The sequence below is a fragment of the Polypterus senegalus genome, chromosome 4 (assembly GCF_016835505.1).
Source record: "Polypterus senegalus isolate Bchr_013 chromosome 4, ASM1683550v1, whole genome shotgun sequence".
Classification (NCBI taxonomy): Eukaryota; Metazoa; Chordata; class Cladistia; order Polypteriformes; family Polypteridae; genus Polypterus; species Polypterus senegalus.
In genome coordinates this window covers 88,987,264-88,998,253 of record NC_053157.1, presented here as the reverse complement: position 1 = coordinate 88,998,253, position 10,990 = coordinate 88,987,264, and the positions used below count along the sequence as shown (strand labels likewise).

Genomic DNA, 10,990 nt, shown 5'->3' with positions numbered 1-10,990 from the left:
ATTGTCGATTACTCGTGTGAATGGAATCCATCCATCCATCCATTTTCCAACCCGCTGAATCCGAACACAGGATCACGGGGGTCTGCTGGAGCCAATCCCAGCCAACACAGGGCGCAAGGCAGGAGCCGACCCGCCGCAGGTAAATGAAATGTGTACATAGAAATTTTCGGCGTCCCTTTTCATTTTTTTTTTCTTTTCATGTTCAGTAAATACGCCTTCAGTGTCAACAAGTGCGGAAACTTCTTAAAGGTCTGCACATGCGCACAAACTCGGATTTCTCACGGTGCTCCAAAGCAGTTTGTCAGTCCTGGGCGCTTTATCCAAAAGTAAATTATCACTATTATTATTACATTTCTGCCCATTTTTGTTCCACTTCTGACTGCATCGTTATTTGTGCTCCGACATGCCAAGTTCATCGCTGGTCTCAGTTTTGAGTAGTCAAGTTGGCTAATCCGGAGAAATACATCGGGACAGACAAGAACGTGCAAATTTCACACAGATAGTGACTTGTCTGAATTAAGAGGGCCAGTCCACCTATTTTACTATTATTAAAACAATATCTACAGACTTAATTGTCCCGTGTGAGAAATATTTTGCAAGAACGCAATCTGAATCCTCTAACTATACTGTTTGAAATGTGTTATCTAAAACTCTATTCAAAAATATGAATGTTGATACAATACTGTCTAAGTGGCATCCTGCTTGGGTTGGACCGCAGCGTATCCTGACGGCACTCTTTGCACAGGGTAGTAACCAAACAGTACACAAGGCGAATCTGTCGCCTGTCTTCCCGTTCAGGGCCAGCTCACGCACACTCCCACTCACGCAGGGCCAATGACATTAAAACCTTTTATAAATTATACACAGATCGGGTTCTCAAAAAAGGAAGTGTCCGGATAGCGCTATGTGACATTTATTCTTTACATACCACTGTCTAATCCTTGTACAGTATGTGCTGTAGCATATATATATATATATATATATATATATATATATATATATATATATATATATATATATATATATATATAGTTAGTCAGTTAGTTTTTGTTTTTAGGGACTGCATGCTTCATATTTTCTATAGGTCATTTAAATTTTAATATCTTAAATGTCAATTAATCGATGTGACTTTCTTTTCCTTCAGATCAATAATAGCATCTCCTGGCTGAACATTCCTTATAAAGGTAAGCAATTAATGAAAGCTTTAGATATGTCTTGTGGCCTGGTGAAGTGGAGTTAATTACTTGTTGTAAGAAGACAGGTGGCACACAGACAATAGCGGAGAAATTTATCTTCTTACTCTTTCAACACAGGCATATTTATCGAAACGCGGAACTTCACATTTGGATAAACAAATGACAAATGGATCGAATCTGTGAAGATATTTGTCAATAAATCAGGGATTTTTGGAATCATGATCCCGGAGTATGTTAGGACACACGTGACCCATGCAATTGGGCGTTTAGTCGCAGGACACTGTGTACGCCGGGTGACACCGGCCCTGGTCACTTTAATTTGCCCTTTAAACGTCCCCAAGACACAAGCCTAACTTTTTGTCATAAAATGGCGTTGAAACGAACTGTGACCTAGGAAATTTATTCAGCAGCACCAATCTGGATGTGGGCAGCTGCTCTCCGGTGGCCCCCTTTCTCGCGATAGACCGCTGGGCTATATTAGGAAAGCAGGAATGCTCCTCGTCCATTTCGAGGGGGGTCAGGTTGCCGGCAAGTACCTGGGTGGAGAAGAGCACTCCTATAGCAAAGCCAAGACTTCTAACTTCATTTGCAAAAATGTCTGACCAAGTCGTTAGTTTCTTGAAGGACTTTTTGGCGGGGGGTATCGCCGCTGCCATTTCCAAGACCGCTGTGGCCCCCATTGAGAGGGTGAAGTTGTTGCTGCAGGTAAGCTGGGTTGAGTCGCTTCTTGGGCTAACCGCTATAGGGAAGCATATTAACAAGAGGAATGGGCGCCTTCGAAGGATTTGGCCGGAGTTACAAACATTGGTTAGGATTTGGCCGGAGTTACAAACATTGGTTTATGTTTTGTTGCTAGGATCGTCTGCCTGAATATGGTAGTCTTCCTTTTTGTGTGGATCACTTTTGGTAATGGCTGCTTTTTAAAATATTGTGCCCTTACATGGTCGAGCCGCTCATAAATCTGTGCAGACGACAATCTCATGACTAAACTAATAAACCATCAGCCCTGTGTTTCCTAACTTTTCTACACTGTCACATCGCGCTTCACTTAGGCTTCTGCAGAGGTAAACGTTTTAGTCCTTGTCTGAAAGATTTCACTTGAGCTCCTGTCTGCACAAGTCCTCCTATAATTAGAAACCCGTTAGCTCTCGCTGTCGGAAAACGCGCTTCCACCTGTCAGACAACAGAGGCACTGCTATGTAGCGGGACACACGCGTGAAACCCGGAGGCTTGACATCGAACTGGATTTTCAAGCGAAAAAACGTCCCTGCCAAGTTGTCCTGCTTTTTGGAGATGCATGCAAATAACATTTTAGATGTGAATCGATGTCAGTGTAAAAGTAAATACAACTTTCGACCTGATGGGAGACGAATTTACGCATTAGACTTTCATATGTATGTGTCCTGAGCCTTCGTGCGAGCGCGCGTGAGGGAAAGAAATGAAGTTCGTTCGGCTGGTGAAATACGCCCAGACATTTATGATCCATATAACGCTAATAGTCCGAAATATCAACGCAAGGCTGATGTGCTACTTTTTAGCGTATTATGTGCATTTATGTAAGCTTTTGCTGTTTTTAAAGATACACATAAAAACAGGGTGAGTGTTGCCTCCATTTTTTTTTCTAATGGGGTCAAAGGAGCAGCTTTTAGGAAGTGGGTATGCTCGGCGAGTGGGTTAGCATTTGTGGTCCTGCGTCAGCATGTCCCCACTACAGCCTTTCGGGCTGCTTTTCATTCCTCTCTTCATTCTGCACAGGCATCTGCATTTAGCCAGCTTGGCTAAATAAGGATGCCTTCCAGGGTCTCGTTAACCCTTAACTGCAGTACTTGCATATTGTATGATTCAATGTATATTGTAAATCCACCACCCCTGCAACAGAGTAGCACTTGATCAAGAAATGCGTCCTGCCTTGCACCCTTTGCATGTCCTTGATCCTTCAGAATTGTAGTGAATGGATTTGAAGAATGAATAATTAGATGAATGAATGAATGAATGAACATTGTTTAAGATGGCAGTCTGATACTGGGCAGTGACATTACTGCCCTCTGTAGATATAAGTGAGGACAGCTGCCTGACCGCAAACGTTTTATCTTATCTTAGTTGTTTGTCTGTTCAATTAGCACCAAAAATTTAATGGTGTCTTTTGACCTTTAGAAGTATAGCACATCCACTAGGCCTTCCATTGCTTCATTTTCCCCAGACTGTCCCGAACTGTATTAAAGCCTTTCTCTTGTAATCGAGCTCTAAGCCTGTGTTACTTTTCAAGACTCTTAGTGTTTTTCATCCATTCATTCTTCCATCATCAATGTCACCTTTTGCAGTTGAGGATCATTCTTGAATTGTTTGCATCAAACCAAAGTGAAATGAACCTAAAAAATTAATAAATCGCTACAGATTATAAATACTGTATTTAATTAGCAATTAGTATGTCTTATGGGGAATAAGACAGAAAAGTGTTTTTTTAACAATTTAAAATGTTAAAGGTAATAATAAAATAATGTGTATTTATATAGCGCTTTTCTCAATCTTCAAAAGATGCTTTACACAATATGTAAAGCATAAATAGCAAAACTGATCAAACAATGAGTGAGGAAAAAAATACAATGTAGACAAATCCCGCAAGTCATTAGTCTAGCAGAAGAAATTATTTTAAACAATTGGACTGATCGCCTTGTATCCAGAAATGGAAGAGCCACGCAGTGTGTTCAGACATGCAAAGAGGATCGACGGTCTACGTGTAAATGTCAAAATCCCCTAGGACAGTAGTATGGAAGGCAGCTTGACACCAAATGATAGAACATGTGCTCATTCGAACGACTGGTTGAAATTTATGTTAAGTAAATTTTTAATCGTGTTCGTTTTTAAAAAGACAGCGGAGAAGCACCACTTCAATGAATTAAACTATTAAGTACGAGTCCACACTAACATTAATACGTTTTTTAAAAGCCGTTTTCGTTTTAAAGGTTTTTTATCCTCATTAATGTCTTCAGATCGTATTGTAAAAACGCAACGAATGGGTAAATTGTATTGGCATGCTAACAGTGCAATTTGTTTGAGGAATAAAGCCGATGTTGTCGAAATACTGAAAGGAGGAATAAAAACAAATCGGACTATTTTCTGGGAAGATAAACAATGAAGTACAACTGATTTTTAAAGTTACAAAGTACTACAAGGGTGCATACCAAAGCCATGGACAATATAAAATATGAATTCAGCCAAAATTAATGCTTTGTAATTTCTCGGTGAATCTAGTATGGCGGAGGGGGGTGTTTGGGGCTTGCTGGGAATTAAATACTGGGGGTATCGCGGTTGTATAATGAAGAGTAAAACCAATACAGCATTTAGAGCCATTGATATAATAAGGTGCTTTGTTACTTGTGTACTTTAAAGTTTGGTTTTCCATAGTTGATTTTAATGACATTGCTCATTTCGATTCGGAGATAAGAAGCGTCAGAGCCTGAATGTCAAACGAATTTCTAAAGTCAAGCTAACATCACCTCGGTTTATGCATGTGCTGCGGGCCTATTGCTTATGATAGATTCTACCTACAATCACTTTGCACCGCATGAACATAGATACATTTATTTACATTAACTCAATTGAATTACAAAAAACCTAATCAGGCATTATTTTTCATTTCTTTTTACTTATGCCACTGAATGATAAGGGAAAACCACTACGCTTAAATAAATTGTCTTATTCAGGCTTGACCTACCTCCCTTCCCGGCGTCTTTATGTATGCTGAGTAATATCTCTGCGTCTCACGTGTAAAATAGAACATTTTTCCACGTGTTTGACACATTCGTTTGTTGTTCTCTGAACCAAATGCATCTTTTTCAGAAATGCATATTCTCTCTGAAGCTCTTCGTTAAACAAGCACAAACGTTTAGTTGTAGTGATGGATTCGGCACGTGACTACTAGTCTCAGTCAGAACTAAGCGGCTTGATCTCACACTTGCGGAGTGCGCAGTTAGTAAGCTTTTCATAAATACAGAATATTAGTGTGATGGTGCCCGTTTTGAACAGAATTAAAATGATTGATGAGTTTTAATGCAACGACTTATATACTGCTCTGTGAGGGGAAAAAAAATCGGGACTGCACAACTGGGTAAGAAATGCGTGTTTGCCACGGGAAATACGGGACGCCTTGTAACCTTAACCATGTAGTTCCTATCACAGCTGATGCAGGGAAGTTAGCTAGTGACGAGCGATTCTCGAACGAGTCGTTCTTTTTGAACGACTCTTTTTAGTGAAATATGGGAATCGATTAAGTAGCGCATAACATGAGTGTTAAAGTGCATGCGTGATGCCGTCAGCCTATCTCGTTAAAATGTATAAAGAAAGTACCACCCATTTGATTAATGATTCTTTCTAGCTACAACTAAATCATCGGAGAATGAGATCTTTTTCATTGATCATTCATTCTCTCGTGCTACATACAAGTACAATGCTGTGACAATACATTTATATTAGAATGTATTAATTGTTTTATACAATTCGTTATTCGTTATTGGAAATGTTTTAGGCCGAATATATAAACATTATATTATAGCCTGTCACTTTGTACATTCCACAATTTAGTGTCATAAAACTAAACTTATAAAAATATTATCCTGATTTTCAAAAATTATTTGCTTTCAAGTTTACTACAGTGCACAGAATATATTTACTGACTCTTTCCAGTGTTTAATGAATCATTACCCGAGAAAGAGTCTCACAACTCTCATTCGTTTCTTGAACTGATCCGTTACCCAAGAACAAGCTGCAATATTGTCATTCATTTGTGAGTCTGTAAAGTAACATCTTAATTTAATTATGTCTCTTAAATGTGTTTTCATAACTTGTGTACTGATGCTGGACAATGTCATATAATGTACAAGGGACGTTCAAAAAGTTTCCACACTTTTTTTAAAAAAACTCTATTAAGAATTTCAAAAACAAATGACTTCACTTTTCTCCATATAGTCACCTTTTGTTTGCGATGCAATTTTCCCAACATCATACCAACTTTTTAATGGCCAGTAATTACTCCTCCTGCCTTCACCATTTCCAACAAAAATGTAAAAGTACGGAAACTTTTTTAATGTCCCTTGTACGAATAATTAAATTATTCATTTGTAATGCAATCAGAGGGGAAAGGATTTCACACATGCATCAGCCTCAAATCCTATAAATTAATCTAATAAATCAAATGAATTAAAATTAAAATGATCAATTCATTTGATTAGGTAGTTTGAAAGAACCAAATCAGTAAATTGAATCAAAATACTCTTCACTATTAGGCAATGGACCAGACTGAAGCATGCCCATTATCACATGGCCATCATAAGTCAGCATTTTCAAAAAAGCTCTGTTATCACCATCCACACTGCTAAGCGAGATCTGGGGTTTTCTAATTTATTCACCTCGGGGAACATTTTTGAAACAATACCTTTTTTTGTTCGAATAAGGGTTTCACTGTGAATGAAATGCCAAAACAAATCTTAAAAAGATGTGTTTTCAAAAATATCTGTGTTAGTTTGAACTAATCCTAGGTGTGTCACAGAACAGTGCTGCAGGCCCATCTTATTATTAGATGGTGATATTTGTCTGACATTGATTTGTGTTCACAGTTTTGTAGTTTAGGGTTGAGCAGGAGACATGTTTGGCAGTACCAGTTCACCACTCTTGACATCTTCTTCTCTAGGTCCAGCACGCCAGCAAGCAGATCACAGCAGCGACTCAGTACAAGGGCATCATTGACTGTGTCATCAGGATTCCCAAAGAGCAGGGCTTCCTCTCTTTTTGGAGAGGCAACCTGGCCAATGTAATCCGTTACTTCCCCACCCAGGCCCTCAACTTTGCTTTCAAAGACAAGTACAAGAAGATCTTCTTAGGAGGAGTGGATCAAAAGAAACAGTTCTGGCGCTACTTTGCAGGGAATCTGGCATCTGGAGGTGCTGCAGGTGCCACGTCGCTTTGCTTTGTGTATCCTCTTGATTTTGCCAGAACCAGGCTGGCTGCCGACGTTGGCAAAGGGCTCAGCGAGAGAGAATTCACAGGCCTTGGCAACTGCATAGCCAAGATCTTCAAGTCAGATGGTTTAAGGGGTCTTTACCTGGGATTCAATGTGTCAGTTCAGGGAATTATCATTTACAGAGCTGCTTACTTTGGCGTCTACGACACAGCTAAAGGTAATTAATCGGCAGAAGCCTCTTTAACTTTACAGTGAAAAATGTGAGTAGTAAAAGAGTTAAGAAACTTTAAGACCTTATGTATGGTATTTCAAAGTTTTGAAGCCTTTTTATTTGTTCTATAATGTTAAAAAAGTGGTTTGTTCCAATTAGAACAATGCATTTTTTGATAGTATTGAAGATATCCAGCTGCTTTCCACCTTTAAAATATTGGATTGCACTGTTCAATCATCAGGCTAACTATCTTCCGTTTACATCTTCAGGTATGATGCCAGATCCCAAAAACGTGCATATCGTGGTGAGCTGGATGATTGCACAGACTGTCACTGCCGTAGCAGGCCTAGTGTCATATCCCTTTGACACTGTTCGTCGTCGTATGATGATGCAGTCAGGTCGCAAAGGAGGTAAGCTATTGGATTGGCCTGCTCAGCTTATGCATGATATAGAATTGAGTTTTCAGAATTAATAAAATAAAAGAAACTGGGTATTCTGTGGCTGTTGAATATGTATTGGAATAATCAAATGTAATGAATCCATAGGGTATGTCATGGTACGTTTTACGAATATGGCGTCCATAAGATAAGCCCAGAAAACCCAAGAAGGTGTAAATACACATGGGATCCTCCATTAGAAGTGTCAGGTCGGTTAGTAAATCAGAAATACACCTTCACCCCTTCTAAAAAGCACCAGTTAGGCTTTTTATTTTCCAGTTTTGTGGGTCTTAACTGGTAAATTAAAGTCATGTCATGCAAGGCAGACGAGTCCATGTTGCTTTACAAACACATACAGACTGGGAACCATGAAGACAGGGTTCAGTTGATCAGTTCCATACTGAAGACAAACAAATACGAGGTCTGTAAGGATACAGCTTTCATTCAAATTTAGGATTTTCCTTTAAATATTTATATATATGGTTGATCCTTTCAATATGCTGTCCTTGTTAATATTTAAATTAAGCTACATTAACAGTACAAAAGACAGCAATCCAGTTTTCATCTCACAGACATATTTACAATCTGAGATGTGGGTGCCACAGAATTATGTTGGGTGAAATTAAGTGACATGCACACAGTTACACAATGATCCACAAAAGTATGTTAGTTATCAGTACTTCATGCAGTATGTTTACTTTCTATTAATATAATTTTGGGTCAAAATTTAATTTACTTTAAACCCTACATTATTTGTTAATTTTAAATATACCGTATTACCCTGTTAAGACTTGATAGTACTTGGAGTCTAGGCTGTTGTAAATATTACCATTTTAAATTGTGATGTAACATGGAACTAAAATTTTCATAAATACCATACAATTGATGACCTACAAAGAATACATTGACAAGCAGTGGGTATATTACAGAAGAACATATAGTCAAACAGCTTTTTTCATGAAATGTTTTATTCTGTTTTGATAGCTGACATCATGTACAAGGGCACCATTGATTGCTGGAAGAAGATTGCTAAAGATGAAGGATCCAAAGCTTTCTTCAAGGGTGCCTGGTCAAATGTACTGAGAGGCATGGGCGGTGCTTTTGTATTAGTACTTTATGATGAAATTAAGAAATATGTTTGATTCCCCAAATAACTTCCTGCTGCAGAACCAAAATGTTTTTTTTTTTTTCTGTAAAGCTATGGTTTACTGGACAACAAGCTATTTCCTAGGGAAATCTGAATAGCTCCTTCTTTATACTCGTTGTCCATTACATCATGGCAGTGTTTTATCTATAGCTTCATGGGCAATTCACCAAAGGAACTGTACATATATATATATATATATACCCTGTAACATGTCAATTAATTTTAATAAAGTGACATTTTAATCTTAAAGATGATTCTGAAATTCTTCCTCTTCATTGTCTAACAATACATTTTCATTTGAGACTCAGCATTACATATTTGTTTGCTAAAAGAAATAAATCATTACCATTGTTATGTTTCTTTCTGGAGGTAACTTCTCAAATCCAGTTGTGGTTTGTCAAAGTCAAATAAAGAATTCATTAGTGTTCTACTAATTGTTCGACAAATGTAAAGTTGTAAAAGCACTGAGGAGGAATGGCTTTACAGATCAATGCAATAAGGTAGTATGGCACACATTTTCAACCAAATATGGCTTTTTAATGTAAATCCTAAGGTGGCTGCCAGGTTTTAGAAAAATAATACTATGTGACTTCCTCAAGGTAGACTTTTGTCGTATGTGCTTTTCGTTTGTGGAGCTAAACATGCCGAGCACAGGAGTAGTAAATGCACCCTGTACTAATTTGGCTCAAACAGTTCAAAGTCCTTTGTTGTTCCCATTCCTGACAACATAAATGTTTACTAATTTGATATATTTATACAATCTTAATTAGCAAAACTGTGGCACAGCCCCTGTCATTTCCTCTTTAATTCCTGGCTGGGATGTTTTCTGTGTGGAGTTTTCAAATTTTCTCCGTGTTCATTTAGGTTTTCACCAATTCAATAGATGTCCTTATGAAGAAGCTAAACTGGCTGATTATATGAGGGTGTGTGTCCTGACATGTACTTCTGAGACAGGATTTGGAAATGTGGCTTCAGGAAAAACTCAGCACATTCTGGACTGTAGAAATTAAATATCACATGAAACTAACAAAAAGAAAACAACTGGTTAGTACTTGAGCAGCACTTTCACCAAAGAGGTTAAAGGAGTCGAGGAGAACAACAAAACTACTAAAATGCACTTGTTAACTTGTGTAACTTGAAATGAAGCAGTGAATTAATTAATTTCTGCCTGAGCAAAATCTTATGAAGTTATTCAGAATCTAGCTGTTTTCATAAACATAATATGCATATCCTTCATCACAACAGATAAATGCAACCATATTTACAAAATTATATACAAATTAAATAAAAGCTGGATAAACTCTGATTCAATGAGGTACATTGAAAAAGAAGAAAATGACTATATTTAATACCACCACAGAAACATAAATGCATTCCAGATACAAAAATACATTGTGTAAATATTGTAACAAAACATGTCAAAAACTGTACAATATATTCATGAAAGCTGATATAGTGAAACATTCAGCTTTATTGACAGACATAATAGCAAAAGAACTTGTTCACAATATAAAATATTCATTTTTTTATAGTTACAATAAAAATGTAAATTAAGAATTGCTTTCCATTTTTGAAAATGTGTACAAGAGTGTGCAACTAAGTTCACATAACAGATAGCACAATTTAATGTATTCCGTAACATTGCAAACTAAGTTCCTGTGAACAAAAAAAAGTACCCATCACAACATGCTTTATGCATCCATTGTAGCTGTGCTTGATTTAGCTGATGTACAACAAGTTTAATACACTATAGCCAACCATGCATTTAAAGAATGTTGATAAGTGAAATTTGGAGCACTACGACCAAGCAGCTCTTGCTTCAGGTGGTCTGCTGGCTCTCAGTGCCACTGTGGTGGGAAGAGTTGGTGCAGGCCATTCATTCACATTGCTTGCAGCACTGGAGGCCCTTGAAGATTTTCCTGCAACAGAGAGGATAAAGTTTAGAAAGTTGCAGCTTTAAAAACATAATGAAGATTACAGAGTAAATAACATCAGCTGATGCTAAAAGCAAATCTGCAGTTGGAGATTTAACTTTCCTATAAG

At 37.7% G+C, this 10,990-nt stretch overlaps 2 protein-coding genes across 3 annotated transcripts in view; one reads left to right on the top strand and one right to left on the bottom strand.

Annotated features, from left to right (window-relative positions):
• Nucleotides 1-1,688: 1,688 nt before the first annotated feature.
• Nucleotides 1,689-9,139, top strand: slc25a4 (solute carrier family 25 member 4). The gene is made up of 4 exons (XM_039751003.1): nt 1,689-1,901; nt 6,883-7,369; nt 7,633-7,773; nt 8,785-9,139. Exons 1-4 carry the CDS (start codon nt 1,791-1,793, stop codon nt 8,940-8,942), a joined length of 897 nt encoding a protein of 298 aa, XP_039606937.1. The 5' UTR covers nt 1,689-1,790; the 3' UTR covers nt 8,943-9,139.
• Nucleotides 8,978-10,990, bottom strand: part of cfap97 (cilia and flagella associated protein 97) — a 73,502-nt gene continuing 71,489 nt past the window's right edge. For both annotated transcript variants that reach the window (XM_039751002.1, XM_039751001.1), the window contains exon 5: nt 8,978-10,866. In XM_039751002.1, coding sequence (XP_039606936.1) covers nt 10,745-10,866 — 122 coding nt within the window. In that variant the 3' untranslated portion in view covers nt 8,978-10,744. The remainder of the gene's footprint in view (nt 10,867-10,990) is intronic.

Bases quoted from the DNA above. Each gene is read 5' to 3' on its own strand.
- slc25a4 (XM_039751003.1), top strand. From the start codon at position 1,791: ATGTCTGACCAAGTCGTTAGTTTCTTGAAGGACTTTTTGGCGGGGGGT. The intron at 1,902-6,882 runs GTAAGCTGGGTT...CTTCTTCTCTAG, and splicing joins GGGTGAAGTTGTTGCTGCAG to GTCCAGCACGCCAGCAAGCA. The intron at 7,774-8,784 runs GTAAGCTATTGG...CTGTTTTGATAG, and splicing joins GCAGTCAGGTCGCAAAGGAG to CTGACATCATGTACAAGGGC.